This window comes from Aethalodelphis obliquidens, unplaced genomic scaffold (assembly GCF_003676395.1).
Source record: "Aethalodelphis obliquidens isolate GAN/ISIS:26980383/991018 unplaced genomic scaffold, ASM367639v1 scaffold28, whole genome shotgun sequence".
NCBI classification, from domain to species: Eukaryota; Metazoa; Chordata; class Mammalia; order Artiodactyla; family Delphinidae; genus Aethalodelphis; species Aethalodelphis obliquidens.
The window spans coordinates 17182305-17208083 of record NW_020837972.1 but is presented as its reverse complement, the minus strand read 5'-3'; the positions used below and the strand labels follow the sequence as shown (position 1 = coordinate 17208083).

Below are 25779 nucleotides of genomic sequence, written 5' to 3'. Positions count from 1 at the left end.
TAGTTTGCTCACTCTTACACCCTCAGCTCCTATGACAGTGCCTGGCACATAGAACTCGGTAAATAAATGTTACTGAATGAGTGATTGAAGGAGAGAAATCACCAAAAGCTGCAACAGACAAGTCAAATAATCTAAGGTCAAGCTAGTTCTTCATGACAAAGTGAAACAAGCCCAGTAAACTGAAGTAGCTTCTCCAAGATCACAACGGTAGTCAGTGGCAAAACTGGAGTTCCTTATTCACCAGGATCTGTGATAAGCCGTACATCGTGCTCTGATTTTTTGCAGCCTTAAATGCGTAAGAGACAACTCATATTGTTGTAACACGTTCTCATGTAGTTTGGCTTTCTTCACGTTAAAAAGGACCAATCCCAGTATGCAATGCAAACAATGAGTTAACAGTCGATTAGAAACCCATATCCAGCATGCCTTGCTCCCGAGCAACCTCAGAAGTGGGTATGAGAGACACCACTGCATTCTGGGAGTTGTAGTCTCACAGGACTGGCCCGCCTATTATGCAGCTTCAGCGGCCTACGTTTGGAGGAAACCGTACTGGGTGGCTTAGGGCGGCCGGAGCCCTAGAGAGCGGTGCCGCCCAACAACCTTTGCCTTCGACCGGGGGGGGGGGGCCAGCTCCGCCTCTTCTCGTATCTTTCCCATAGCCCAAAATGGCGGCGGAGGTGGATTTTGGCGACCTAGAGCTGTTCGAGGCGTTTGACCACCTAGAGGAGTCGACTCCGAAACCAGTTCACACCCTCTTCAAGGACGACGACGGAGACGAGGAGGACGAGAATGGGGTCGGCGACGCAGAGCTGCGGGAGCGGCTTCGGCAGTACGAGGAAACCATCGAGCAGCTCCGCGCCGAGAATATCCTTCCCGCTCGCTGGGCCCTGTCACTGGGGAGTGTGGTGTGTGCCGTCCCCGGGAGGGTGCGGGCGGAAATTCCACGAGGCTGAGTGAGAATCGCGGGTTCGGGTTGCATAAGCCGTCCCCGAGGCCTCGGCGCAGACATCTCCCCTTCTGGGATCCGTATCCTGGACCTTATTCACTCCTCCCGCCCCACAATCTGGGGCAGGTTTTTAGCGTTATTCCGGACTCTTTCAGCTGTTCAGTTGTAGACTCTTCACTTCTCTTCCCCTATTTGGAGTCACTGTCAGATCTCCTTTTTTGGAGCCAAGCTAAAGTTGTTGCAGTCAGGCTGTAGTTATGTTAGGAGATACCGGATGCTTAGACCTAGGCGCAGATGTGTCTTTAGGGCGGGGCAAAAGTTAGTGGTGCTAGGATGGGCAGTTGGGGGCGTTAAGGAGTCGAGGCATGCAGAGAGAAATGGTTAATTGCTTGATTAACTTCGGGGATTCATTTTAAAGTTCTTCCACTTTGAAGTAGCTTCCGTGGTTAAGGGCCATTGCAAACCCCTAGGGAAAACGCTCAACTAAGTTTCCGTTTGCCTTTAGTTACATGTTTACAACCTTTCTAGCAAGAAGTGTTACTATGTTTATTTCCATTCTTAGAGAATTTTTGGTATTTTTTTGTTTGTAATATACATGCAAGTAATTTTGGCTCAGGTAGTTTTTCTAGTGTAAAAACCCCTGAAAGTGGTTGGTAAATCATCTTTTAAGGTTTTCGAAGTCATTTTTTCATAATGCCGTTTTCCTCGACACTTTATTATGAAAAATTTCAAAATACAGAAAAGTTGAAAGGATTTTACAGTGAACATTCATAGATTCCATCCTAGATTCTTCAGGTCTTAACAGTCTGTTACACTGCATAACATTTTTGGTTTAGTCTGTTAGTCTCTTTGAACTACGTGCCCCTGCCTTAGAAATACCGTGTTGGAAGGGATGAAAACTCTATTTTAGTTTTTAGATCCACATACCTAGCCCTGCAACAAAACAGGAGGTCAGTAAGTGTGTCATCCTCAAAATATTTGTCTTTTAACGTTTATAACATATGTTTATAACAGTGACACCAAAAGTGAGGTTAGTAGTTGAATTTTATGATCTTTGTATTTCTATTTAATGAGGGCTTATATTCCTTAACAAGTAATAACATCAAGAACTTAAAAGAAAATTGAACATTCTGACTCGACCAAGGTATGAGATCTTGAATTTGCACCATAATGTCCTTTATTTTTTATCCTGACATTAATATTTAATCACAGGTGTTTTTTTTTTGCAAAAAGGGTGTTTAGAATTTTTGTACCATTTTGTACTCAAGAAATCATAGTAATGATCCTTTATTTTTAATTTGTGAGTGTAAAATTTGAATTCTCACAACTGTATTAAACTTTGAAAACTGACTTATTGGGTGAAAATACGTGTGAAAGACAATTCAGAAGTTTTTGACTTAATGTTCAGAACAGGCAAGTTATCAACCTAGCTGTTGCTATTCAGCGAACATTTCTGGTAAGTTAGAATTCAGATTACGGTATTAATCTAGCTGAAGATTTATTTATACAATTAAAATGTGTTCATAAATAGAAATAATGCAAGATGCAGCATTTTAGAAGAAGAGATGGTAGTTGCTTTTGAAAAAAGTACAGTGAGTAAATTTGCATTCAGGCATCTGATTTTAATAGAAGATTAAATGTTGATATTTTGTAATTAAATTTACTCAGTAGTCACTAAATTAAAATATTTCCTAAAGTACAAATTTATTACACGGAATGGTATGTTAAGGCTTTCAGAATATGGGGTACACTGATGCAGTTTCACGTGGAATTTTTTGTCCCTGGTACCAGCTGAATTAACTGGCTACACTGGTGACTAAAACTTTAAAATTTTAGAATTTAACATATTTAGAATTTAGACATATTTCAGAATATGTAAGAATAACTTCTCTATGCCCTACTTTCCTTCCTCTATGTGAGCACACTTTGTAGATCTACACTTATTTTTTGGTTAGGTAGTAAACATATTGAATGTAACTAGGATTCTTAAAAAAAATCACAATTTTTATATATGTAAAAATATTTAGACAAGCATATGCTTTGTAATAGAGTTGTTCATTTAAACATTAAATATTTATTTATAAGGGGGTTATAATCACCTGAATTCAAATGATTACAGCATCATAGGCTTTGCCAGTTTATAAGAAGCAAGCATTAGTATCCTGAAAAAGGAAAATATATATATGTATTTTTTTTTAATTGGTGCCCTCCACATTGTCAGGCTGACAAAGCTTTCTACAGAACACCAAGGAAGAAAAAAATAAAATTATTTAGATAAAACTGTACCCCACATCTCTTGATTTAACCCTTATTTTTGGAACTTTCATGATCAGAAGTGTCTCTTCTTTTTATCCAGTAAACATTGTGGGGCGTTTTTTTTTTTTTTTCTGTTTTTTCTTTATATGATGAAATTTTTCAAACGTACAGAAAGTGGAAAGAATAGTACAGTTAATACCCATATTTTCATCACTTAGATTTAACAATATTTTGCCATATTTCCTTCTTCTAATTCCATATACATATTTTACCCCAGATATTTCAGCATGTATTTTTTTTTCTAAAGACTTTCATGTTACCACAACACCATGATCACGCCTAATAACTGGCACGATTTCCTTAATAACATTCCCAACCAGATTCAGATTTCCCCAATTGAATGTCTTTATTGCTGATTTCTCAAACTGAACTCCAGTCAAGGGTCATGCAATTGCATGTAGTTTTTAGAAACATGATGTATTTTTTAAAACTGAAGTTTGTGCAAATTGAAGCAAGTTTCTGGGTGTCTTCATATTTAATTTTATTTCTCTACTTGATGTGGGCAATTCCACATACAGATTGATTTGTTTCACGTGCTGTACAGGTAGAAGGATTTGAGGCAGGTGTGGAGGAATCAGATTCAGCTGCTCCCAGGTTACCAAAGGGATATATAGCAGATTTCCAGGCTGCAGTCTAGTTCTGTTTTTTGCAGTATTTGAAAGTCAAATTCAGGAATGAGATACTTTTTACATCTCTACTTTAAAATTTTGGATTTGAGCTACTTAGTGCAGTGTGCTCTGCCCTCCAGAAAGAGTCTACCCATTTATTTATAGTGTTTCAATTTCCCATATATTTCCAAGCCAAATTCACTGATTCTTTCAGCAATATATTCTTGTAACCTGCTTTATTCAATTCCTCCCTCCCCTCAATTTGTAAACAAACAGCCATTGGGTAAAGAAGGTTTTCGGTTGAAAGATTAACTGTAGCTTTTAATTTTTTTTTTTTTTGCGGTACGTGGGCCTCTGACCGCTGCGGCCTCTCCCATTGCGGAGCAACAGGCTCCGGACGCACAGGCTCAGCGGCCATGGCTCATGGGCGCAGCCGCTCCGCGGCATGTGGGATCTTCCCGGACCAGGGCACGAACCCGTGTCCCCTGCATCGGCAGGCGGACTCTCAACCACTGCGCCACCAGGGAAGCCCAGTTTTTAATTTTTTTATGAAATATTTTTAAAAATATGTAATGTAAAAGATACCCCTAAAGACTGTTAAAGTGGGAAAAACTGGAGTTCTTTGTGGTTCTTGATCTTATTTGTAAAATATTCTATGATCTTTGGTACTTAAGAATTATAAAGAGTCAGTGTTTATATATACATATGCAAGTTTTACTTTAATGTCTTCTAAGAATATGTTTTAACTTCTGTTTTAGTGGAATATTGGTGAACAATACTAAATTAGATGGACCTTTATTTCAGATTCTATTTATGAACAATGTTATTTCAAAGTAAGTAATTTTCCCTTTCCTAAATATTATGAGCTGATGTATTTATGATACAATGTCTTCTATAAATACGCTGTTCTCATTTTTACTTTATATACCATCTTTATTCTTTTACTTGAAATTTATGGAATCATGATAAAAGTGAGGACATTAGGGTCATATAAACCTGAATTTGAAGCTGGACTCCTCTACGTTCTATATCTGTGAACCTGGACAGGTCACTGACCCTCTCTGCATATCAGTTTCATCACTGGAAAACAGGACACTAATAGTAACTACCTCTTAAGTAGCTAAATGAGCACCTGTAAGAGCCCAATAAATAGCCTCAAATAAAAGTTACCGCTACCACCATAAATAATCTTAACCATTTCTCTGCCACAGTCAGGGAACTAAGTTTTCCCTGTTGGCTATCTTCAAAGCTTACCCACGTGCTTTTTTTTTTCTTTTTAATAGCAAAACTAGACCTTTGCAAGCCTTCCAGCATGCTTGGGTCTAGGATGACTCAGTGCATTCCTGCAGTGCTTGCTAGAATATTCTGACATGGTTTGAGGCCTTGGCCTGTCCCTTCCTCAGAGCATGGTCATAGACATTTCAGACACCTGCTTGCCCCCTTCGGTGTCACTTAATCATATTGTTATCTTAGGCGCCGGGCAAGGTAAAGGGACCATACATAGGGTGTTACCTGTGTGGCAGGTCCGTTGGCTACTTCAGCTCAGCAGAAGCAGAACCTGAGGCTCTGGGAGGGTGGAGCAGCCTGTGGTGAGCACAGGAGCAGCACGGTGCTGGGCACGCGGGGCTCCAGCACCGCTGTCACCGTCCGAATCGGCCTCTAACTCAAGCCCTTGGCAGTCTTAATGTCTGCACTGCTCATCTGGCGTTGTGCCTGCAGAAATCTTACAATGTCAGAGCTAACGGGACCTGATGGATCAAGTCTGTAAAGAGGAGGTTGGTTCTTTTGGCCCCTCCTGAACCGAGCACTGAAGAATATTTGATGAACGTGGTTCTTGACCTGGAAAGCTGGGGAAAATAGACCTCAGTCGTTTTTCTTGCATTGCATTTTGGTCTTTTTTTCTCCAGTGTAATATTTACATAGGTGTTTCCTTATATGTGCAGAGAGGGTGTCTGGGAGGAGGATGTGGGATAGCTGAATGCACTGATTATCTCTGTGTTGCAGAAATAAGGGGCTGAGAGACAGGGTAGGAAGGGAGCTTTTCATTATGTAACTCACCCTTTTAGTTCTTTTAAATTTTGAACCATTTACTATATATTCAAAAATTAAGTATGTAAAATTTATAAATAAAATCCATTTAGTCTTTGCATAGTATTTGCCAGCTGTTACAGCCTAGGCACTGTGTTAGGTTATTGTAATCATTTTATTAACTTGACAACAATGTATATATTTTTCCTAAGGAATAGATTCCTGAGTGTTACAAAGAGTCAGCGATTTGATAAACTCTGAAAAACAAAATAACAAAATTTACACATGACATCTTCTAAAAATGCATAAAACTCAATCAAGTCAATGTTTTACTCTGTCTGGGTTCTGACCATTTTGTCCTCTTTATGCAGGCAATATCATCAAGAAATAGAGGAATTTGTATCAAATTTAGTAAAAAGATTTGAGGAACAACAGAAAAATGATGTGGAAAAGACTTCCTTTAATCTTTTGCCCCAGGTATTTCAAACTTAAGAGACTTTAAGATTAGTAGGTTATGCTTTTCACTGCCAGTTGTTAGGCTCCAGGGATCCTCTTGAATCAAAACCAGAATGACTGTTGAGATTGACTCTTCACCTCCCATCCTGCAGCCGGGCTTCCTTCTCCACAGTCTGACCAGCGCAGCCACAGGGTTTTCTTTTGGATCATGGGTGCTTTTCTCAGGGAGTCATATTCACACCTGGCTGCACTCAAGACTGAAGCCTTTTTATTTTCCATTCCCTGACTTGGACACGTGGTTTGGGGCAGAAAATTAATTTTAGGTCAGAAAAAAAAATCTCTGTTTCTGGGGTTTATAAAAGATGGATTCTTTTTATCTAAAATGAACAGGTTCATATGCCATCCTTTCTTTCCCTTCTACTTGTTTTAAAAATCAACAGCATGCCCAAAGAAATCTGAGAGATTCCACTCTGAATATTAGGGCATGAGTTTACCTTAAGAAAATCAGAATTATGATTTCTGGGCTTTTTTTTTTTAATTAAAATTAAGGTAAGTAGGTCTCTCAAATAAGGATCTTTAGCTGTTTATCCTCAGAGGTTGGAGAATGGAGTATTCTAATTAATTAAATTTTTTGTTTATCACCTTTAGTTTTCACCTATCAGATATAATTTTTAAAGATTCACGGAACAAAATACATTTAACAATAAAAACCATACTGAAAAAAAATACCCAAAACATATTGAATATTATTTAATATTTGATTCAGGAAACACTTCAGAATTTTGTAGTGGCTTGAGGTCTGTAAGGGTTGTAATACAGTATTGACCAGTAATATCAAATTATATATTATTTTAATCTTTGATTATCTGATTTCAAGGTAAAGTCTGTCTTGTCAGTTTAAGTGTTGAAAGTTCCATAATTAATATTTGTTAACACAAAAGTCATAGTGTAAAAATAATTTTTAAAAAGTCATAGTGTATGTTAATATTCCAGAAGATACTATCTTTTATATATCTTTTTAACTTTCCCACTTGGGAGATTTCTTTCATAAACATTCCTACCTAGCTTAACTTCTCAACTCACCCTAATTATGACAACAATGAATTCAAAATTTTATATACCTTAATGGTATATATTAGAAAATAAAGTGTGTTCAGATGGCTAATACTTGAAATTGAAAGTTGTTAAAAATTGGTTACCTTTTGTAACATGTGTCTCTCTTTGTGTTAGCCTTCCAGTGTTATGCTAGAAGAGGACCATAAAGTAGAAGAATCCAGTGCTGTTAACAATAAGGAAGCTTTTAGTGTAAGTTTGGACATTTAAGTTTTGAATTCTGCAGATGTGTTTCCTATCCTATGTCCATTGGGTGACATTTAAATGATAAAGTGGTATAGGCGTATGTCGTCAGACGATCACACATTCTTTCATTAAATTTGTTGTAAACAACAGTGTAGGCTTCAGCCTCTAAATACCATAGTTTGCTTTTTAATAACTATTTCATTGTGGCCTGGGGGCACAATATATATACTTTGGAGGACTTTATTTTTCTCTTGACTATCCTCTCTGTTCATCTTCTTTCCTTTCTTTCTTTTTCTTTTTTTGATAGATTGGTTTTTTTTAGAGCAGTTTTATGTTCACTGAAAAATGGAGTGGAAGGTACGGAGATTTGCCATGTATCCTCTGCCCCCAGACATTCATAGCCTCCCCCACTATCCACAGCCCCTACCAGGTGGTACATTTGTTACAATTGATGAACCTACATTGACACATCATTATCACCCAGAGTCCATGGTTTACATTAAGGTTCATTCTTGGTGGTGTACATTCTGTGAATTCGCACAAATTTATAATGATATGCATCTACCATGAGACTGTCATACAGAGTAGTTTCACTGCCCTAAAAATTCTCTTTATTCCACCTATTCATCCCTCTCTCCCACCTCTACTCATTTTTAAGAACTTGGATGAAGATATAGAAAGCATGCTTATGGACCTTAGAGATGGGTGAAGCTGAGAGGGATATATAGCTAATATAACAGGTGGCAGATAGGAAGTGTTAAATGTGGACAGACTACAATAGTGGGTGAAAAACAGAAGACGATTTACAGGGATGAACCTACATTTAGCCCTTTCAGTACCTATGCAAAATTCAGCAGTGTCAGTGCAGTGTAGTGGTGTGATTTTGCAACTTAAAAATTTTTAAAGAAGATGATGTAATCCTGGATTCCATTAAAGGAAGACTAGTTTTCATGTTCATGGAGTATTGTGTCCCATTGATGTACCACTATTTAGACTAAATTAATAAGTGCAGAATCCCCATTTCCATTTAAAGGTGCCACTTTAAATCCCAGAACCTTAGAATTTAAAAGGGAAATGAAGTTATCTAATTCAAATTCAGGAATCTTTCTTTAAAGTGTCCTTAGAGCAGTTTGCTCTTTTTTTGAGTCTTTCCAGTAACTTGGAATTCACTTTTTTAAAAAATGAGACAAACCACTTCATTCTTCACACCTGTGATAGATTTTTACACTCTAAAAGTTGGGCTGAAATGTGCTTCTTGTACTCAATCCAATCACTGGTCCTAGTTCTTCCACTTGACATTTATAGGGTGATCTAAAACGATACCTTTGCAAATATCAGCCTTTATCACATTTGTAGAGATGTGTACATACCTTGTAAATCTTTTCAGTAAGATCTGTGGGCTCTTCATCATCCCAGCACCCCCATGTCTTTAAAATTGTGGAAAACTGAAAATAGATTGGATATAGATGACTTTAAGGTGTTAGTAATTTTCTTAAGCATGACAGTGGTATTGTGATTTGTAGAATGTTCTTATTCTTAGAAAGCTCATACTGAAGTATTTAGGGGTGCAGTGTCATGAATAGAGTCTGTAGCTGGTTATGTGTGGAAGCTAGAACCTGGGAAGGAAGTTATTGTATTAATCTCGAGCTGGAGAAAATAGTGACTTAGACTAAGATGATAGTGGTGTCGACTTACTTTTTAAAAATGGCTCAGTAAAAAGTGTGTGTGTGTGTGTGTGTGTGTGTGTAGAGATGTGCACACAAAAATGTCAGTTAACAATTGTTGAATCTAGTTGGAGGGTACATGGGTGTTCCTTGTACCATTTTTTTCAACTTTTCTGTAGGAAATTGTTCCCAAAAATTGGAAGGAAAGGAAAAGAGTGATTGAGAGGAAAGGAAGTGGAAACAATGACTATATAGATATAGACAACTGTCTGAGGATCTTGCTGCAAAAGGAAGCAAAGAAATGGGAAATTGGAGGGAATATAAGAGTTGTTGAAAAGTTTTTCTTTTTTAAGTCTGGAGAAAGTGCAACTGATAGTAGTGATCCAACAGGAAAAATTCAGTGATCTAGGCAACAGAGGGGAATTCAGTGATGGAGATCTTACTTACACATCAGAATGTGGCTCCTTTAACTAGGGAGTTGATTATTATTTCTAATAATTTCATCTAGAAATAAATTGTTAAAACAATTAATCATAGTCTTACATTATTTAATGTCTTTTTTTTTCTGCTTAAATAGCAATATTTTTTGACTTGTTTTCTGCAGGTTGTAGGAAGTGTCCTGTATTTTACTAATTTTTGCCTTGATAAATTGGGGCAACCGCTACTAAATGAAAACCCTCAGCTTACGGAAGGATGGGAAATACCCAAGTATCCTACATAGTGAATGAAGATCTTTATGCATCTTGCCATTAAGTTCACCTTTAAAAAAAAAAAAAAAACCAAATTTTGCAGACTATGATAACTATTCCTTAATAAAACTCACTAAAGGTACCAGCAAGTCTTCAGCCACATTGTTTCTCTAGAAGGGCAAGAAATACAAGTAAAGGCAAAAAGGTTTGTGTGGGGAGTTGCTTTTGTTTTCTTCTTCTTTTTTAACCAAAACCATGAACTCTTTTAGCTTGAAAAGTTAATATTCTTTATTGCTAGCTTACGATAAATAAACAGATTAAACTAGAATTTCAATATATAGACATGTTAAATGTTTAAGTCAGTTATATATTCATTGGTTCACTCCTGATGTGCCTGGGTGGGTGGAAAGGTATAATTACTGCTGTCAGTTTGATTGCTGTCTTATAACCATCTACCCCTTTCCAAGTTACCTAAAGGAAAATATGATAATCTGTTTGCCTTGGTTCTTCTATTATTAGCCACTGACAAAACTCAGAGGTAACAGATCAGTCGGGAACACAAGGGTTCTTGGTTAAAAGACTTGGTCAGAAGTACTGTTTGTTTAAATCACTAAGCACAAGAAGTGAAAGTGTACTCATTTTTGCAGATAATAATTGGCGATCTACATGCTTTCTTGTCTCTGATACACGTTGCTGTCATACAGAATTTTGTTGATTTGCTTTTATATTTCTATTTACATTATGAAAATCTTTGTTTTTTGACCAAATAGGCCAAAGCCTCACTGTTTCAATTGTGGTTCTGAAGAGCATCAAATGAAAGATTGCCCAATGGTAAATTTTTCTCATATAAAAAAAAATCTTTGAACCAGAGCTTTCTAATGTTTTCAATACATCTGTGGCATTGTGTGATGTGAAGAAACTTCCTGTCTTTCCCATAGTCCTTGATTTTGAAATCTTTCCAAATTTATACGTAAGTTTTAAAGATATTAGATTTAAAAAAAATAATAATTTATTACAGTACTCTGTATTTGAGATGAATAAAACATTATGAGGGTTCATTTTTAGACAACTTATTTTCAGAACTTTATTTTATGTTATGATAGTACCTAAGGGACTGCTTCTCTTCTTTGCTTATTTTCCTAAAGTATCCACTCTTTTATACCTGTCCCTTATGCATTAAAACTGAAATAATCTGTGTGCTTGACCTAGAAAAAGTGCTTATATCTATTCAATTTCTGAAATATTTCTAAACTGCTCGATACCATTCTTTCCGAACACATTACGATTTAGCCTCGGAATGCTGCTCGAATAAGTGAGAAGAGAAAAGAGTATATGGATGCCTGTGGTGAGACAAGCAGTCAGAATTTTCAGCAGCGATACCATGCAGAAGAAGTAGAAGAAAGATTTGGACGATTCAAGCCAGGAGTTATCAGGTACCTCTGTCATTTTACCATAGAATGTCATTTCCGCTTCCCCACTGTTTGGAACGTTCTGTGGATCTTCAGGGTAATAATCAAGATATACGTGTTCTCTAGCAAGGCTCTCTATAATGCACATCAGTTAATCCAAAAAGATTTATCAGAATTTTAACTATGTGTTTGATAGGCACCGTGCCACCGGCGTGTAATATAAGACACAGAAGAGTTTTAAAATATCAGACCAGTATGTATTTTCATCCAAACAAGAATACAGTCTTTTTCTTCCTCTTTTATTTTTACTCAGTGAGGAACTTCAGGATGCGCTGGGTGTGACGGACAAGAGTCTTCCACCTTTTATATATCGAATGCGCCAGCTAGGATACCCACCAGGCTGGCTCAAAGAGGCCGAACTAGAGACCTCAGGGCTTGCACTCTATGATGGAAAAGGTATAGTATGTTCAGTTAGATAAGTCAGCTTAAGTGTTCTATCTTTTTCTTTTTTAATTAAAGAATCACAGTAAAATAGGGTGGGAATGGCTGGCTTATTTAGTGTGTGCTGAGTTAACTAAAAAATATCTTGATGGTGTTTCCCTTGTTTTACAAGGAAGGAGCTAAAACTTCAGTGAGAGTTATCAGATGGTTATCTGGACTTGCCCAGTGACTACCTAGCAAGGTATTGGTTCTCCAGCTAGACCTCATAAGCTCTTGCCTTTCTCAGTAATGGCAACAGAAATATATCCATCTCTGCCAGGAGACCTATAAAAATTAGAATAAATAAACCCTCCTATGATCTAGAACTTCTCTTAGGTACCTCCTCTAGAAAAACATTCACACGTGCGCACAAGGAAATGTATGTATATAAAGATACTTTTTAACATTGACTATGATAGTGAAAAATTAAAAACAACATTAAGGCCCTAAAGGAGAATGGCTAAGTAAACCGTGGCAGATCTGGGGGGTGGAATCCCTGCGGTATTTTTAAAAATGGAGTAAATCCATGGAGCTAACGTGGCAAAATCCCTGTGCAATACTGAGTTTAAAAGGCAAGTTTCTGGATGACTTAATATTATGATATCATTGATCTTAAATTAAAAAAAAAAACCCACACGGATGAAACAATGCTCTATATTTTCTATGAGGAGTTATGTTTGTAAAAGATATTTTTGAAAGATCTTAACCAAGAACCACCTAGATTTCAGGGTTTGGACTCATAGAGGCCTTCCCTGACCACTTTATTTAAAGGTATCTCTCCCGGGCTTCCCTGGTGGCGCAGTGGTTGAGAGTCCGCCTGCCGATGCAGGGGACGCGGGTTCGTGCCCCGGTCCGGGAAGATCCCACATGCCGCGGAACGGCTGGGCCCGTGAGCCATGGCCGCTGAGCCTGCGCGGCCGGAACCTGTGCTCCGCAACGGGAGAGGCCACAACAGTGAGAGGCCCGCGCACCGCAAAAATAAATAAATAAATAAATAAATAGATGTGTCTCTCCCATGTTTACCCACCTGTTCTGCCAGTCTTTATCTCTTCACCCTGTTTGTTTTCTTCATGCCCTGTCACAATTTGTATCTATTTATTTATCATGTAGCACAGTGCCTGGCATCTGGTGGATAGTAAATAACTTTTTATATAAAAATTTTTAAAGTCCTAACCAATATACAGCAAACTCAACAGTGGTTATCCCTGAGAACGAAAACAGGATTGGGCTTAAGATTTTAGTATTATCTCTAATGGTGTACATTTTTAAAAAATGAGAGTGTTTCTAGATATTACTTAGGTAATTAAAAATAAAAAATCTAGGGACTTCCCCGGCAGTCCAGTGGTTAAGACTCTGCACTTCCACTGCAGTGGGTGCAGATTCGATCCCTGGTCAGGGAACTAAGATCCCACATGCCGCGCAGCACAGCCAAAATAAATAAATTAATTAATTAAATAAAAGCTAAATAAAAAATTTACCAACCCCCCCCACCTCAAGTGGTACCAAAGAATATTTAGCACAGCCTTTTTTAAAAATTTTTTATTTAAATTTTATTTTTTTATTTTTGGCTGCGTTGGGTCTTTGTTGCTGTGTGCGGGCTTTCTCTAGTTGTGGCGAGTGGGGGCTACTCTTTGTTGCGGTGCGCGGGCTTCTCATTGCGATGGCTTCTCTTGTTGCGGAGCACAGGCTCTAGGCACACAGGCTTCAGTAGTTGTGGCTCGTGGTCTCAGCAGTTGTGGCTCGCGGACTCTAGAACACAGGCTCAGTAGTTGTGGTGCACGGGCTTAGTTGCTCTGCGGCATGTGGGATCTTCCCGGACCAGGGCTCAAACCCTTGTCCCCTGCATTGGCAGGTGGATTCTTAACCACTGTGCCACCAGGGAAGCCCCAGCACAGCCTTTTAATATATCCCCAAGTCATGCTGACATTCAAATTATCATTGCTCCTGCCACTCTGTAGGTGCTTGCATTTCTGTTTTCTCTCTCTCTCTCTCTCTTTCTCTTTCTCTCTTTATTTGTTTGAATAGAGATTCTTTGGACAAAAGATTGTAGATCATTGAGAGCCTCTTAAATCTCTTTTAATCTGTAAGTTCCCTTTCTTGTTTTTAACAAAACTCTGTATTTTGTCCTTTTGAGTTTTCGAGATTTTGCTGGTGCATCCCCATGGTGTTATTTTATCATGTTTCTCTGTCCCTCTGTTTCCTGTGAATTGTAGTGGAATCAGTCATTGGTGATCATTGCCTATATCTATCTGTTAATGACGGGTGACATACTGGTTATATTCTTATTCTTTCATTACTTGGCTTCTTATCCTGAAAACTTATATAAAGAGAAACTTCTCATCAACTATTTGTTTTCCTTAGGTATATAGACAAGGCAAAATAAAATGTTCGATTTATTTAGTACTTTTCAAAATAATGAAGTGGTTCCTAAGTATCCTTCAAAAACGATTCTCATCTGTAAAGTGGTTTTAATAGTATGTACCTCTTAGTGTTGTTATGAAGATTAAGCAAATGAATACTTGTAAACTGTTTAAAGCACTATCTGAAAAGAAAACACTAGCTCATACACAGTGACCATTATATAAATGTTTATTAAATAAAGAATTGGAATAGAGGATTAGGCAAATCAAAGACCAGTGCAAAACAGACTTTTCAAATAACTCATGGAAGAACTAAAGTTTCCAAGATTTTAAATGTTTATTTTTATCAAAATAATATGTCCATGTTGTTTAAAAATTCTAATCTAATGGTTCAGACAAATTATAATTAAAGCTATTCTCGGAATAATTCTGTGGTCATGAATCTAAGCACTTTCCAGGTCTGCTTTTGGTCTGGAGAGGGATTTATGTGGGCATCTAGCAATATTAAGCTTTTTGATGGTCTGTAATAGATGGTGCTGATGGAGAAACAGAAGCTGGAGAAGTACAACAAAATAAAAGTGTCACTTACGATCTCTCGAAATTGGTAAACTATCCAGGTTTTAATATATCTACTCCCAGAGGAATTCCAGATGTAAGTGTGTTGTTTTTTTATTCTTCTGGGATGTGACATTATTTATGTAGATTGTTCAAAATGTTAGCTTATGTAGCAATTACTGTTCCATAAAGAAGTAAATGTGTTACTTTTGTGTTTAATTTTTTAATTTCCTTTATGTTGATTAGAATATTAAGTGAAATCTTGAATTCATCAAAAAGAAAACCCACAGTTTTTTCCAATTTTATGCCCTAAGAAAAGGAGCTAAAATAGAATGGTGAGATTCTATAAATCTAAAACTATTCTAAAATTAAAAGATTATTTTTTTAAAATATGGGATGATTTGAAGCAGTGTTATAAGTTTTACAGAATTAATTGGGAAGTAAATTTCTGCCTTTAATAAATCTAAATATTACTATAACTTTTTCCTACTCTTCCCTCTTCACCCCCTCCCCAAAGTAAAATTTCTCCTATACAAGAAAGGTTTGCTACACTTAATCTTTTCCAACTTTCATCTTACGTTTCAGGCTTTAACAACTAACTATAGTAGTGGTGATGGTGGTGGTGGTATTTTAATAAAAATGCATTCTAGGTGTTCTTAGGGACTGGGCTTCAGAGAAACAGCCAAAGGTCTGAACTTACAGTCTAGTGAACAGATACGAAGACGTGTGTAATTAATCAAGGGCTGAGTTGCATGTACAGACCATCAGTCCCTCTGGAAGTGGGTCCAAGTACCAGCCCACATCAGAATCTCCTTGGGGTGTGCATTAGAAATGTACATTCTTGAGTACCGCCCCTGCCCCCGCTTAGACTTAACTTAGTCCCTGGAATCTATAGGTTTCACAAGAGCCCAAAGTGATTTCTATTGAGAACCACTGTTGAATGTGTTACTGGCCATAAGAGAGAAACGAGTGATGTTGAACCTTAAAGATTATTGCTCAGTTTGGAAAGGGAAAGAACAGAAGATAGAAAAATCAGCATGAGTGAGCGAGTTAGGAAAAGGGAACAGTTAACAGTCCTGTGAACAGCGCTGGTGCGTCAGGAGTGGGGCGGGAGCCAGCCAGGCCGAATGAGAGTCTGTGTCATTAATGCCTGTAACTTCTTCTTGTAGTAGGTAGAACCTTTTTGGGCCAAGCGATTTTGTCAAGTAGTCTTTTAGTGTTCAGTCCTGATCATTTTGCAGGCAGAGTTGTTTTTTTTTTCCCCTTCAATGCTCCATTATTTTCATTAATTTCCCCAAAAAGGAAAAGTCACATATGAAGCAGAAATGTAATTTGAGACCTCCACCTTACCTCCTGTCAGCAGACTATTCAAAGCACGACGTTTTCCAAATACATACTTATTTTTCTCTTCTCTTTTCATCATTAGGAATGGAGGATGTTTGGTTCCATACCAATGCAGGCATGTCAGCAGAAAGACGTGTTTGCCAATTACCTAACTTCTAACTTCCAAGCGGTAAATAGATTTTCAGAGTGTGGTTTATAAAAATGTATCGCGTCTATCTGAGGAATTTTGTAACTCATTAGGCATCTTATTGCCTTTTCTCGCTTTGGATATAAAGCACTCTGTGTTTTCTGATGAATCCAAAGGAAAAAGGTAACTGCCTTCACCAGTTACCTGGACTTAGCTCCAGATTGGTTTTCTACATCATATTTAAGTGAAGGGATGGGGTTCAATTCTTTGTGGACCCGCCTAACTTGTGTTCAGTTTGGTTCTCCGTTAGCCGAGCGTGAGGTCCACCAGCAAGAGGTCTTCGTCTCTGCCCAGGCCTAGTAGCCCAAAGAAGCAGAAGAAGGAAGGCAGCCTGGCAGCCTCGCCCGCTGACATGGAGCTTGACTCGGGTAGGTTTCATCCCGTGGTTTTAATTTCTTTAGAAAGTAGGGTGAATTTGTATGCTCCTGAGTTCCATAAGAAAGAGGAAGCTCTTTATGAGCACTAACTTTTCTTTTATCCTCGGATATCAGAGCATCTCCACTCTTGCTGATCAAAGCTTGGTGTGAGAGCCAGCTGGGCAGCCGACTGGGTACCTGAGCTAGACAGACCTACCCACCCAGTCCCAGTGGTTCTGGACCTGGACCGGCCCTCTGGTGGGCAGTGCTTTGAGACAAGCAGTGGAACATGCTCCCCTTTGGCAGCTCCCGAGAGGAAGAAGGGCAGAGCTAAGTCAAGCTTTCTCAGATACTCTTCCCAAGTGTATAAATCCACTAAGTTCCTCCTCCCTCCAGGAAAGAGAAACCAGGAGGAAAGTCCGTCCTCTCAGAAACCCAGGAGGGAACAAAGGCCTTGCCCTCTGATAACTCCCCCAGCCTTTTGTTCTCTGAACCCTCTGGGTTTACCGTGGAACCTGTGGTCAAGCAGGGTTGTGACGGTCCTTTTCAGCAGATCAGTAGTTATCAGGACAGTCATGCTCCCACCTTTCTGAGTCCCCACTTACCCCACTACCCACCACCACTCCTTTGGGTTTCCCCTTGGGACTACTGATGAGTAGTTTAGATTTTGCCCCCAGAAGGCTCTGGAATGGATCAGAATTTTGTGCTACTTGGATAAACTCCAAGTCCACTCTGAACCTAAGATGAAAACTCACCCCTTGTTCTGTTGCCCGTCACAAACCACGCCCCTCTACTCTGGTCCCATGTAGCATGTCGGATGTTCTGAAAGTGAAATGAAATGGCAACATTAGGGTAAAATGCATACAGAGGCTCTAGTAATAAGAGGCCGGCAATGTAAATTGCCTCAAATTTGAATGGAGACCTCCCCACCCCGAGTACCCATTTTCAGATTCCCGGGGCGATTTTATTTCACTTTGTTTTTTTGGCCATGCCACACGGCACGCGGGATCTTAGTTCCCCGACCAGAGGTTGAACATGTGCCCCCTGCAGTGGAAGCACGGAGTCCTAACCGCTGGACTGCCGGGAAGCCGCACCCAGGGAGAATTTAAAGGTTGCAGATTAAATCACCCTAAATCCCCAGATTGAATTATTTTGCACTAGCAACTTCAAAGTCCAAAATTAAAGCCTCCAAACCATTTTCCGCAATTTTTGATTCTGCTTGTTCTCACCGTAGGAGTCTTGATACTGGAGTAAAGTTCACAGCCTGGACGTTTAGCGCCTACAGCCCTACTTCAGTATCTAGTCTCACATTTAACAAGGCCAGAGAGTTCATGGGAAACAGAATTACAGCCTTTGCCACACACCTATGAAATTTTGAAAGCAAGCAATTCCCCCAAACCCAAAAGCAGTTGTCCCAGACAATTACATTCCCAGAGCCCAGCACTTCCCAGTGTTATCAAAGGCCACAGCCAAGATTTCTGAGTAAGGGCAAAAATCTTGGTTTCTCTCTCTCTCTTAGTGCCAGTCATCTGACTCCACCACCTGGGAACTTAGGTTGGAAGAAATTTCCCCATAAGAAGAGAATTTTGGTTTTAGGCACTTAGAGTACCTCTGAGGAAAAGACACCGAGCTTGGTATTTTGAACCCTTTGGGATGTAGTTGCTTCCTCTCGAGGTTTGGGAAGTTGCGGTGGTGGCAGGTCCATAACTAGGTCCACACACGACGTGCAGGCACTTTCAGCCCTGTGCTGGGAGCTGCTGCTTCTGTTTCTTGTGAGGGAATTTCTGAGGCCTAGGAAACCTTCCTCTTAAGGGAAGTTTCTCTCTGTTTGTCTGTCTGTCTCTTTCTTTCTCTTTCATATATAATTAACCAATCAAGAGCCAGCCTGAGCCCATGTGATGAAGTGAGACTCAAGAATACAAGTTTAGGGGCTTCCCTGGTGGCGCAGTGGTTGAGAGTCCACCTGCCGATGCAGGGGACACAGGTTTGTGCCCTGGTGCGGGAGGATCCCACGTGCCGCTGAGCGGCTGGGCCCGTGAGCCATGACCGCTGAGCCTGCACGTCCGGAGCCTGTGCTCCTCAGCGGGAGAGGCTGCAACAGTGAGAGGCCCGCGTACTGCAAAAAAAAAAAAAAAAAAAAAAAAGAATCCAAGTTTAGTGCCTCCACATTTCTTCCGTGGCTCTCAGTCCACAGTGGAATTTGGGGCAGAAGATCTAGTGCTAGTTTTTGCCTAACTCACCCTGGGATAAACAGTTTAATTAGAACCTCTTTAGTTCTCTGTAAGACAGAACCTTTGCAGAACAAAGATAATTTACCCTGGGTGCCTAAAAGGCCTGAAATGCCTTCTTTCCACACTATATATGTGGTCTCTGCCTCGGCCACACTTCCTTAGGACTCAGCTGGGCCCCTACCCCGAAGCCTGTGCCTTAGTTCGCTAGATCCCCCTCTCCCTGCAGTCTGTAAGTGAATTATTTCGTCAGTTGTGCCTGCTTCCGAGCCTCTGCTGCCATCTGCTGAGGCTTCTGCCTGCCCGCACACATTTGTTAAATGTAGTTCAAGGTCCCAGACCACCTGCTAAAGGCTCCTCTGGTCGCAGCCATCAGCAGAGGCAACTGGTTTTGTTTACAAGTGCCTGCCTCTGTGCAGAAGCTTAAGTAAGCCTCTGCCTTTTTAGAAACAGCAGCACCTCTAAAAGGAGCCACCATAACGTGCACTCACCTGCTGAGGACAAAGAACCCGTGACAAGAGCTTTCTTGCCCAAGCCACAGACTTAAAAGATGGGCCAGTGCCAGGATCAGAACACTCTGACCACGTGTAAAGCTCAAGGCCTCGAGCCACATGTCTTGACCTCCATGTGTCTTCCCACCCCCAGTCCATCCTTCTGTTTGTTAAAACATGTTGTTTTCCATGTTCCCTCTCAGCACAATGAATGTCGTCTTTGAGGGGGTGAATAGCAACCCCCTTCCCTACCCTCGTTCTGAACAACTTAAGTGATCATTCAGTGAGTAGTAACAGATCAAATTATCGAGGCCAGTTATAGGGCTGCTTCGTGAAAGGGCCGAGAGGGTCTGCTAACTGAACTGGGTTGGTTTATGGACACCCTGGTAAATGGTCCTAAAGGCAGGCCCTTGCCACCCCAGAACCACCGCAAATCCCCTGTCACCAGCTTCTTCCTGCCCTGCAGGGGCGGAACTCTGTAAGGCGTAGTAATTCGAGTGACTTTTGTCGGCAGCTCATTCCCAAGAAGAAGAAACAGTGAGTCAGTCTAATTGCCATTTTCCTGTGGAAAATTTTATTAGCAAATCATGTGTTATAAGTGAAATGGATTCCATATTGCAAACCTGTGGGAAGAGTGATTCAGCTGGGAACTGTGAAGTATAACTACCTGAACGTCCTGTTCCCATTTAGCATTCTTATGTTAATAGTGTTTATTGTGATATTTTGTGCAAAATGAAACTTGGGTTAAACTGTTTAGTTATGTTTTATTCTTAAAAGCACAAAATACATACGTTGTCAAGTAGTTCACTAGCTTTGCCATCCCTTCTCCCTGCCAGCTGCTCCTCTGTGCTCTCTGCTGTAGCCGGCAGCACCCGTGCTCTCGCAGCTCCCGAGACTGAGAGATGCCATTCGTCTGCAGCCGCATCCACCCGTAATCGTGGCTTTCCGTTTCTAGCCAGTTACCGAAATCTAAACACTGTCTCAGAAATTGCCTCTTCGTTCAGGCTTTTTCCTCTCACCTGATTGCTCTTGGCGCCCTTATAACTGATTTTTTTTTTTTAATCCTTCCTTTCAGCTTTTTTATCCATTTTTTGCTCTTCTGATTGAGTTAACGTCTTAAACTCTGAGTGACAGTGTATTACCCTCCTCACAGATCTTATTGCCTGTACAATAAAGTTCAGGCTGGTTTTGCATAGGCTTTAGGATTCTGTGTTATGCAGTTGACTTTTCCAAAATTTTTAAACACATAGTGTGTTTCAGACTCCTCTGCTAGACCCCGAGGCCAGGAAGATTAATAAGACACAACTGCTACCCTTAGTTACGGCTCTCTGTCGCCTAGGATTGCAGATGTGTAAACATCATTTTAATATAAATGTGGTGGCCTGTAGTGATAGATACAGAGGTTAGTATCACAGAGCTGGTCACCAACTGTAATAGTGGCACCAAGGAAAAACTGAGCAGCCGTGCTGGATAAAGTCATAGCCTCTTCCCAAGAATGCCTTCGAGCTGCATCTTGAGGGATGGATTCAGAGATTTACCAGGGCCATGAGAAGGGTTAGGGCATTTGAGACAGTGAGAAATGCAAATACAGAAGCACGAAGCATCACGGCACACTGGTCCAACAACAGTGTGACAGCCGGAGTCTTTTAAACCAGGCAGTAAGAAATGACATGGTGGAAATAGGCAAATTCTTGGTTGTGAGAGCCTCTAAGGCCCAGAGGAGATCGGATGTCTTCCTGTAGGTGATGGGAAGGCACTAAAGAGTTTCTCATGAGATGGAAGTGTTATTAGGACCAGATTTGTGTTTTAGAAAGACTGATAGTTTGGAGGATGAATATAAGGAAGAAGAGTCCAGAGGCAGGAAGGACTCATATTCCTGACAAACGGTAGTGGCCCCAAATAACGCAGCGCCTATGACAGGCTGCAGGAAAGGGTGGGCCCCAGAGAGCCAAGGACCTGGCGTGGGCAGAAGGAAAGGGGGAGGACTGTCTGATGACGAGCAGGTTTCAGTTTTGGAGACTTCAGCAAGATGCCACCGGTGGTGCTATTAGCGAGCTTAGCAAATAGGGGAAGAGTGTGACTTTTAGGGAAAGATCCTCTGTTTTGGACAGGTCAGATCTGTTGTGTCTGTGGGACGTACAGGTAGTGAAGGCCAGTGACCAGTTGGCTGCATGAACGCACAGTTCAGGCGAGCAGACTAGACTGAGGGTACAGAATTGGGAGATAAGCCAGGGACCTTCCCACCCTGCCAGCTCCACTTCGTATCCTTGTGCCTCCACCCACTCTGGAGTGTAGGCAGCTGAAGTGCCAGCCCAGTTTCCTGCCGTGTTCAAGTTTTCCCTCCGTTAAAGTTCCCGGCGCCAGAGACCCCGACCTTTCCCCTGCAGATGTTCTTTTCAGGTGGATTGAGGACATTAAGTGATGGTCATGGTATCTGAGGATCCAGTTTGCCCCTCTTAAGCCAGTAATTTTGGCCAGTGAACCTCTGGATTCACCTGAGTTCAAATAATAAGTGTTCGTAAAACCAAATAAATGCTATATGACGACTCAAAGTTTCTCAACGTCCTCATTTCAGATGCAGAGGTCCCGCACGGGTCCCCGAGCAGTGAAACTTTTCAGTTTCAGCCCCCGCTGCCCCCTGGCACTCCTCCGCTCCCCCGGAGCACCCCTCCACCCATCTTCACGCCTCCGCTGCCCAAGGGCACCCCGCCACTCACTCCCAGTGACTCACCCCAGACCAGAACGGCATCTGTGACTATGGACGAGGACGCACTGACTCTGGAGGAACTTGAAGAACAGCAGAGGCGGATCTGGGCGGCCCTCGAGCAGGCCGAGAGCGTAAACAGTGATTCTGATGTTCCTGTTGACACACCTTTAACCGGGAATTCGGTTGCCTCTTCACCTTGCCCGAATGAACCTGACCTCCCTGTCCCAGAGGGAAAAACATCTGAAAAGCAGATGTCAGATGAGGCTGAGGTACCAGACACCAGTACAGAGAAGTCGGAAGTTGAACAAACCTCGAGTCCAGATTCTGAGGCTGCCTTGCCTGGCCAGAAAGAAGAGGAAGAGCCGGCTCAGGTAGACTCTAAAGGTGCTCTTGACAGCGGCAGGGTCGAGTCAGACTGTGAGGTCAAGAATGGAGGCAGCAGCCCGAAGCTCCTTCAGGCGGACGCCAGTCCTGGAACAGCCACTAAAATCCATAGCCCTGTCCCTGACATGAGCAAGTTTGCAACCGGAATAACGCCATTTGAATTCGAGAACATGGCGGAATCTACTGGAATGTACCTCAGGATAAGAAACTTGTTAAAGAACTCGCCCCGAAACCAGCAAAAAAACAAGAAGGCTTCTGAATAAACTGCTTTTGACATAGCACCAAGAGCTATTTAATTATAACTGTGCATTCTGGTAATTAGTACTAAGTGGACAGGTAAAATTATTTTCCTGTTTGTCCCTCCCATGTTAAAAGAAGTCTATCTAGGGCTTCCCTGGTGGCACAGCGGTTGAGAGTCCGCCTGCCGATACAGGGGACGTGGGTTCGTGTCCCGGTCCGGGAAGATCCCACATGCCGCGGAGCGGCTGGGCCCGTGAGCCTTGGCCGCTGGGCCTGCGCGTCCAGAGCCTGTGCTCCGCAGCGGGAGAGGCCGCAACAGTGAGAGAGGCCCGCATACCGCAAAAAAAAAAAAAAAAAAAAAAAAAAAGTCTATCTAAGGCTTAATTGTGGTCTGAAGTCAGGCCTCTTTTAAAGAACAGAAAGACTGAGCTTGCTGGTTTACTATATTTTATTCTTGCTGATAAAACCGTGGGGGGTGGGACGTAGGTAGGAGCTGGTTTAGAGATAGTCTGTTAAGGTTTATACTATTTTTGGATTGTGTCTGTCAAGAGTGATGGTTTTTATCTGTCTTTTGTACATTGTTTTCCCTTTCTACATTTTGCTAATTATCCTGTATGTAAGTTTAATATATCACTTTTTAAAAGAAAAAATTCTAACCATTTAAAGTTCCTATTTCAACCGTGTGAACCAAACGAGAAAATCAGGGATGAGCAGCTTTATCCCATTTCGGGTACTTTTGTAAGTGATTTACATGCATCAGTTTTAATAACACTTTTACTTTTTTGTAACTTCATTCTTCATATAAGCTTGCTATACAGGTATGTTCATCTTTGTGTACAAAGGTTTAATAAATTAGCTTTCATATACATAATCTGAGACTTTGAATACAAAAAAATGATTCACAGTTAAATAAGTATATACAACCTTGTAAGTTTGGAAGTAAATTTTGTGGTTGCAAAAATTAGTGGCAGCAAAGGAAATAAAGAAATTACAAGTTTGGGTATTTTCGGTGGATTTCAGCCTTAAATATAGAAACAGCAGGACCTTTTAAAGTAATCATTTTGAAAAAGATAAATGGAGGGCAGCTAGCCTTTGTACAAAAATAATTTTCTAGATTTGAATCCTATGATAATTGTTAAAAACAAAAAGTAGACATAAAAAATTGTGTTTAATTGTCAGATATATCAGATAGAGCTGAAACTATGTTTTTTGTCTTTATGTGGAATGCCATTACATCTTTATACTCAAGTCCATGAAAATAAACATTTAGATGATCTTGAATGATTCCTGTTAGGTAGTGTTATTCTCCTCACAGGCCAGCAGAGGGAGCAAAATATAACCATTTCAGATTCGGTTTTCATTTTGGGAACTTGAGAAACCAAATTAACTGGGAAGAAAAATTATACGAAAGAGAGAAATTTATTTTCAAGGCCCTCACAGAATGTGCTAGAAATTGAATAAAATGTTTAATACTTTTGGCTTTTTTCTCTGAGTCGAAGTCCATGATAACACTGATCTTTTACAATAGTTTACATAGTGCTTTTATGTACATTGTCTCACTCAACGTTTCTGTCAGGTAAATGTCTTACCACCACATTATGTACATAACCTAAGGAAACTTCAGCGGCATAGAGAGGTCAAAAGGACTTGTCAGCAATTAAGAAGTGGTTGTTGGGATTTCCCTGGCGGTCCAGTGGGTTAGATCCCTGGTCGGGGAACTAATATCCTACGTGCCACATGACACGGCCAAAAAAAAAAAAGTGGTTGTTGAGAGGCCAGTCCAACTAAAGACTTGACTGTTCCCTAAATCACAGAAGTAGTTGTTTCAGTGCCCCTTAAACACCACATTGTGCAGTCTCCTATGACACCAGAGATAATCTAACAGTTATCTCTCTAGCATGTCCCACAGACAATCACGTTGAGGTTCTTTGTGCCTTATTACCCCATGGTCACAACCGCCATATTAGGTAGGGATCATTAACTTCATTTTTAGAGGAAATGCCTAAGACACACAGTGGCTGAGTAACCTGGTGAACCTAAATCCAGATCACTCTGACCCCCATATCCATGCTCTTAACCGTTAAACTGCCTCTCTGTCAAAAGCTCTATAAATCACTAGTTTCTCAAAACATTGTCTCCTATTTCTCTATTTATCCAGTTACTTATTGAGGGCCCACTTGAGTTGTTCTATGTGCTTTGGGGCGTTAAAAGAAGAAAATGATAGAATCTGTTTTAAGAGGAGCTTGGCTACTAGCAGGAGAAAATGGATGGTTTCCTCTTAGGAGATTGATCATGTGGCCATGTGAAGCGAGCAAGGTACCTGGGCTATTTTGGGGTGGTGGGAGAGGCACCTAGGAAGGACTGGCTTTAAATTCACAGGGCCAGGGGTTTCAATATTCGATTGGAGGGTATCTGAAGACTTCTGAAAAGAGAACCTTTGAGCTAATCCTTTAAAAAGGTAGGTAGAACTACAGATTTCCGTAGACAAAATGAGCGTTGAAATACACAAGAAATGGCATGAGTAAAACCAAGCAGGATCACTCAAGAAATGTAGGATGGTAGGAAAAAAAGACCTAAAAGTATTGTTTATTCATTGATGCTAAGAACTCTTGATTGCTTTGCTATGGGGTTTGAATTTTATTAAGACAAAGGATTTGCTAAAGATCTTGCAATGTGAAATGACCTCACCCAAGTGGTATTTTAGGAAGTGAAATCCTAAAGCAGAATTCAGGATAATTTGAGAGGAGATATTTTATAGAATTGAACCCAGAAAAATGGAAAGTGGTTGCCTTAAGAAGGTGCCCCATTTTTTAAATGCATTCTGTTTGGTGTCTTTGAATATTAGGAAGAGAGTGTTGGGTGGAGGAGTGAGTTGTTGTTTGGACTTGGCCATGCTGTGACAGGTCTCCAGGTGTAGAGAGGTGAGGTCATAACCAAACACTTGCACTTCAGGATGGACTGGTGGGAGCCGGGTGGGGACCTGTTTCTAATCTTTGCCTTCGTGAAAAGGAATGTGAATTGTCATACAGGCT

The 25779-nt window shown here is 40.5% G+C and overlaps 1 protein-coding gene and 1 non-coding gene across 5 annotated transcripts; both read left to right on the top strand.

Annotated features, from left to right (window-relative positions):
• The first annotated feature begins 569 nt into the window (after positions 1-569).
• Positions 570-22849, top strand: ZCCHC8 (zinc finger CCHC-type containing 8). Of its 4 annotated transcripts, none has more exons than XM_027124916.1 (14): positions 570-864; positions 2048-2090; positions 4629-4703; positions 6270-6375; positions 7585-7659; positions 9922-10025; positions 10146-10211; positions 10777-10837; positions 11297-11439; positions 11729-11871; positions 14786-14907; positions 16237-16323; positions 16592-16709; positions 21992-22849. In XM_027124916.1, exons 1-14 carry the CDS (start codon positions 666-668, stop codon positions 22768-22770), a joined length of 2121 nt encoding a protein of 706 aa, XP_026980717.1. In that variant the 5' UTR covers positions 570-665; the 3' UTR covers positions 22771-22849. The 4 variants fall into 4 exon arrangements, with proteins under 4 accessions (XP_026980717.1, XP_026980718.1, XP_026980719.1 ...); XM_027124917.1 differs by having other exon boundaries at positions 680-864; positions 2053-2090; XM_027124918.1 differs by having other exon boundaries at positions 839-864; positions 4675-4703.
• On the top strand, positions 5167-5301 carry LOC113630100 (small nucleolar RNA SNORA9). The gene has a single exon (XR_003436820.1). It is a non-coding gene; the product is annotated as a small nucleolar RNA SNORA9 (small nucleolar RNA).
• Positions 22850-25779: the final 2930 nt, after the last annotated feature.

Excerpts from the sequence above, each read along its gene's own strand:
- ZCCHC8 (XM_027124916.1), top strand. The coding sequence starts at position 666 with ATGGCGGCGGAGGTGGATTTTGGCGACCTAGAGCTGTTCGAGGCGTTT. Across the intron at positions 2,091-4,628 it reads AACATTCTGACTCGACCAAG|TGGAATATTGGTGAACAATA; the intron begins GTATGAGATCTT and ends CTTCTGTTTTAG. Across the intron at positions 7,660-9,921 it reads ACAATAAGGAAGCTTTTAGT|GTTGTAGGAAGTGTCCTGTA; the intron begins GTAAGTTTGGAC and ends TGTTTTCTGCAG.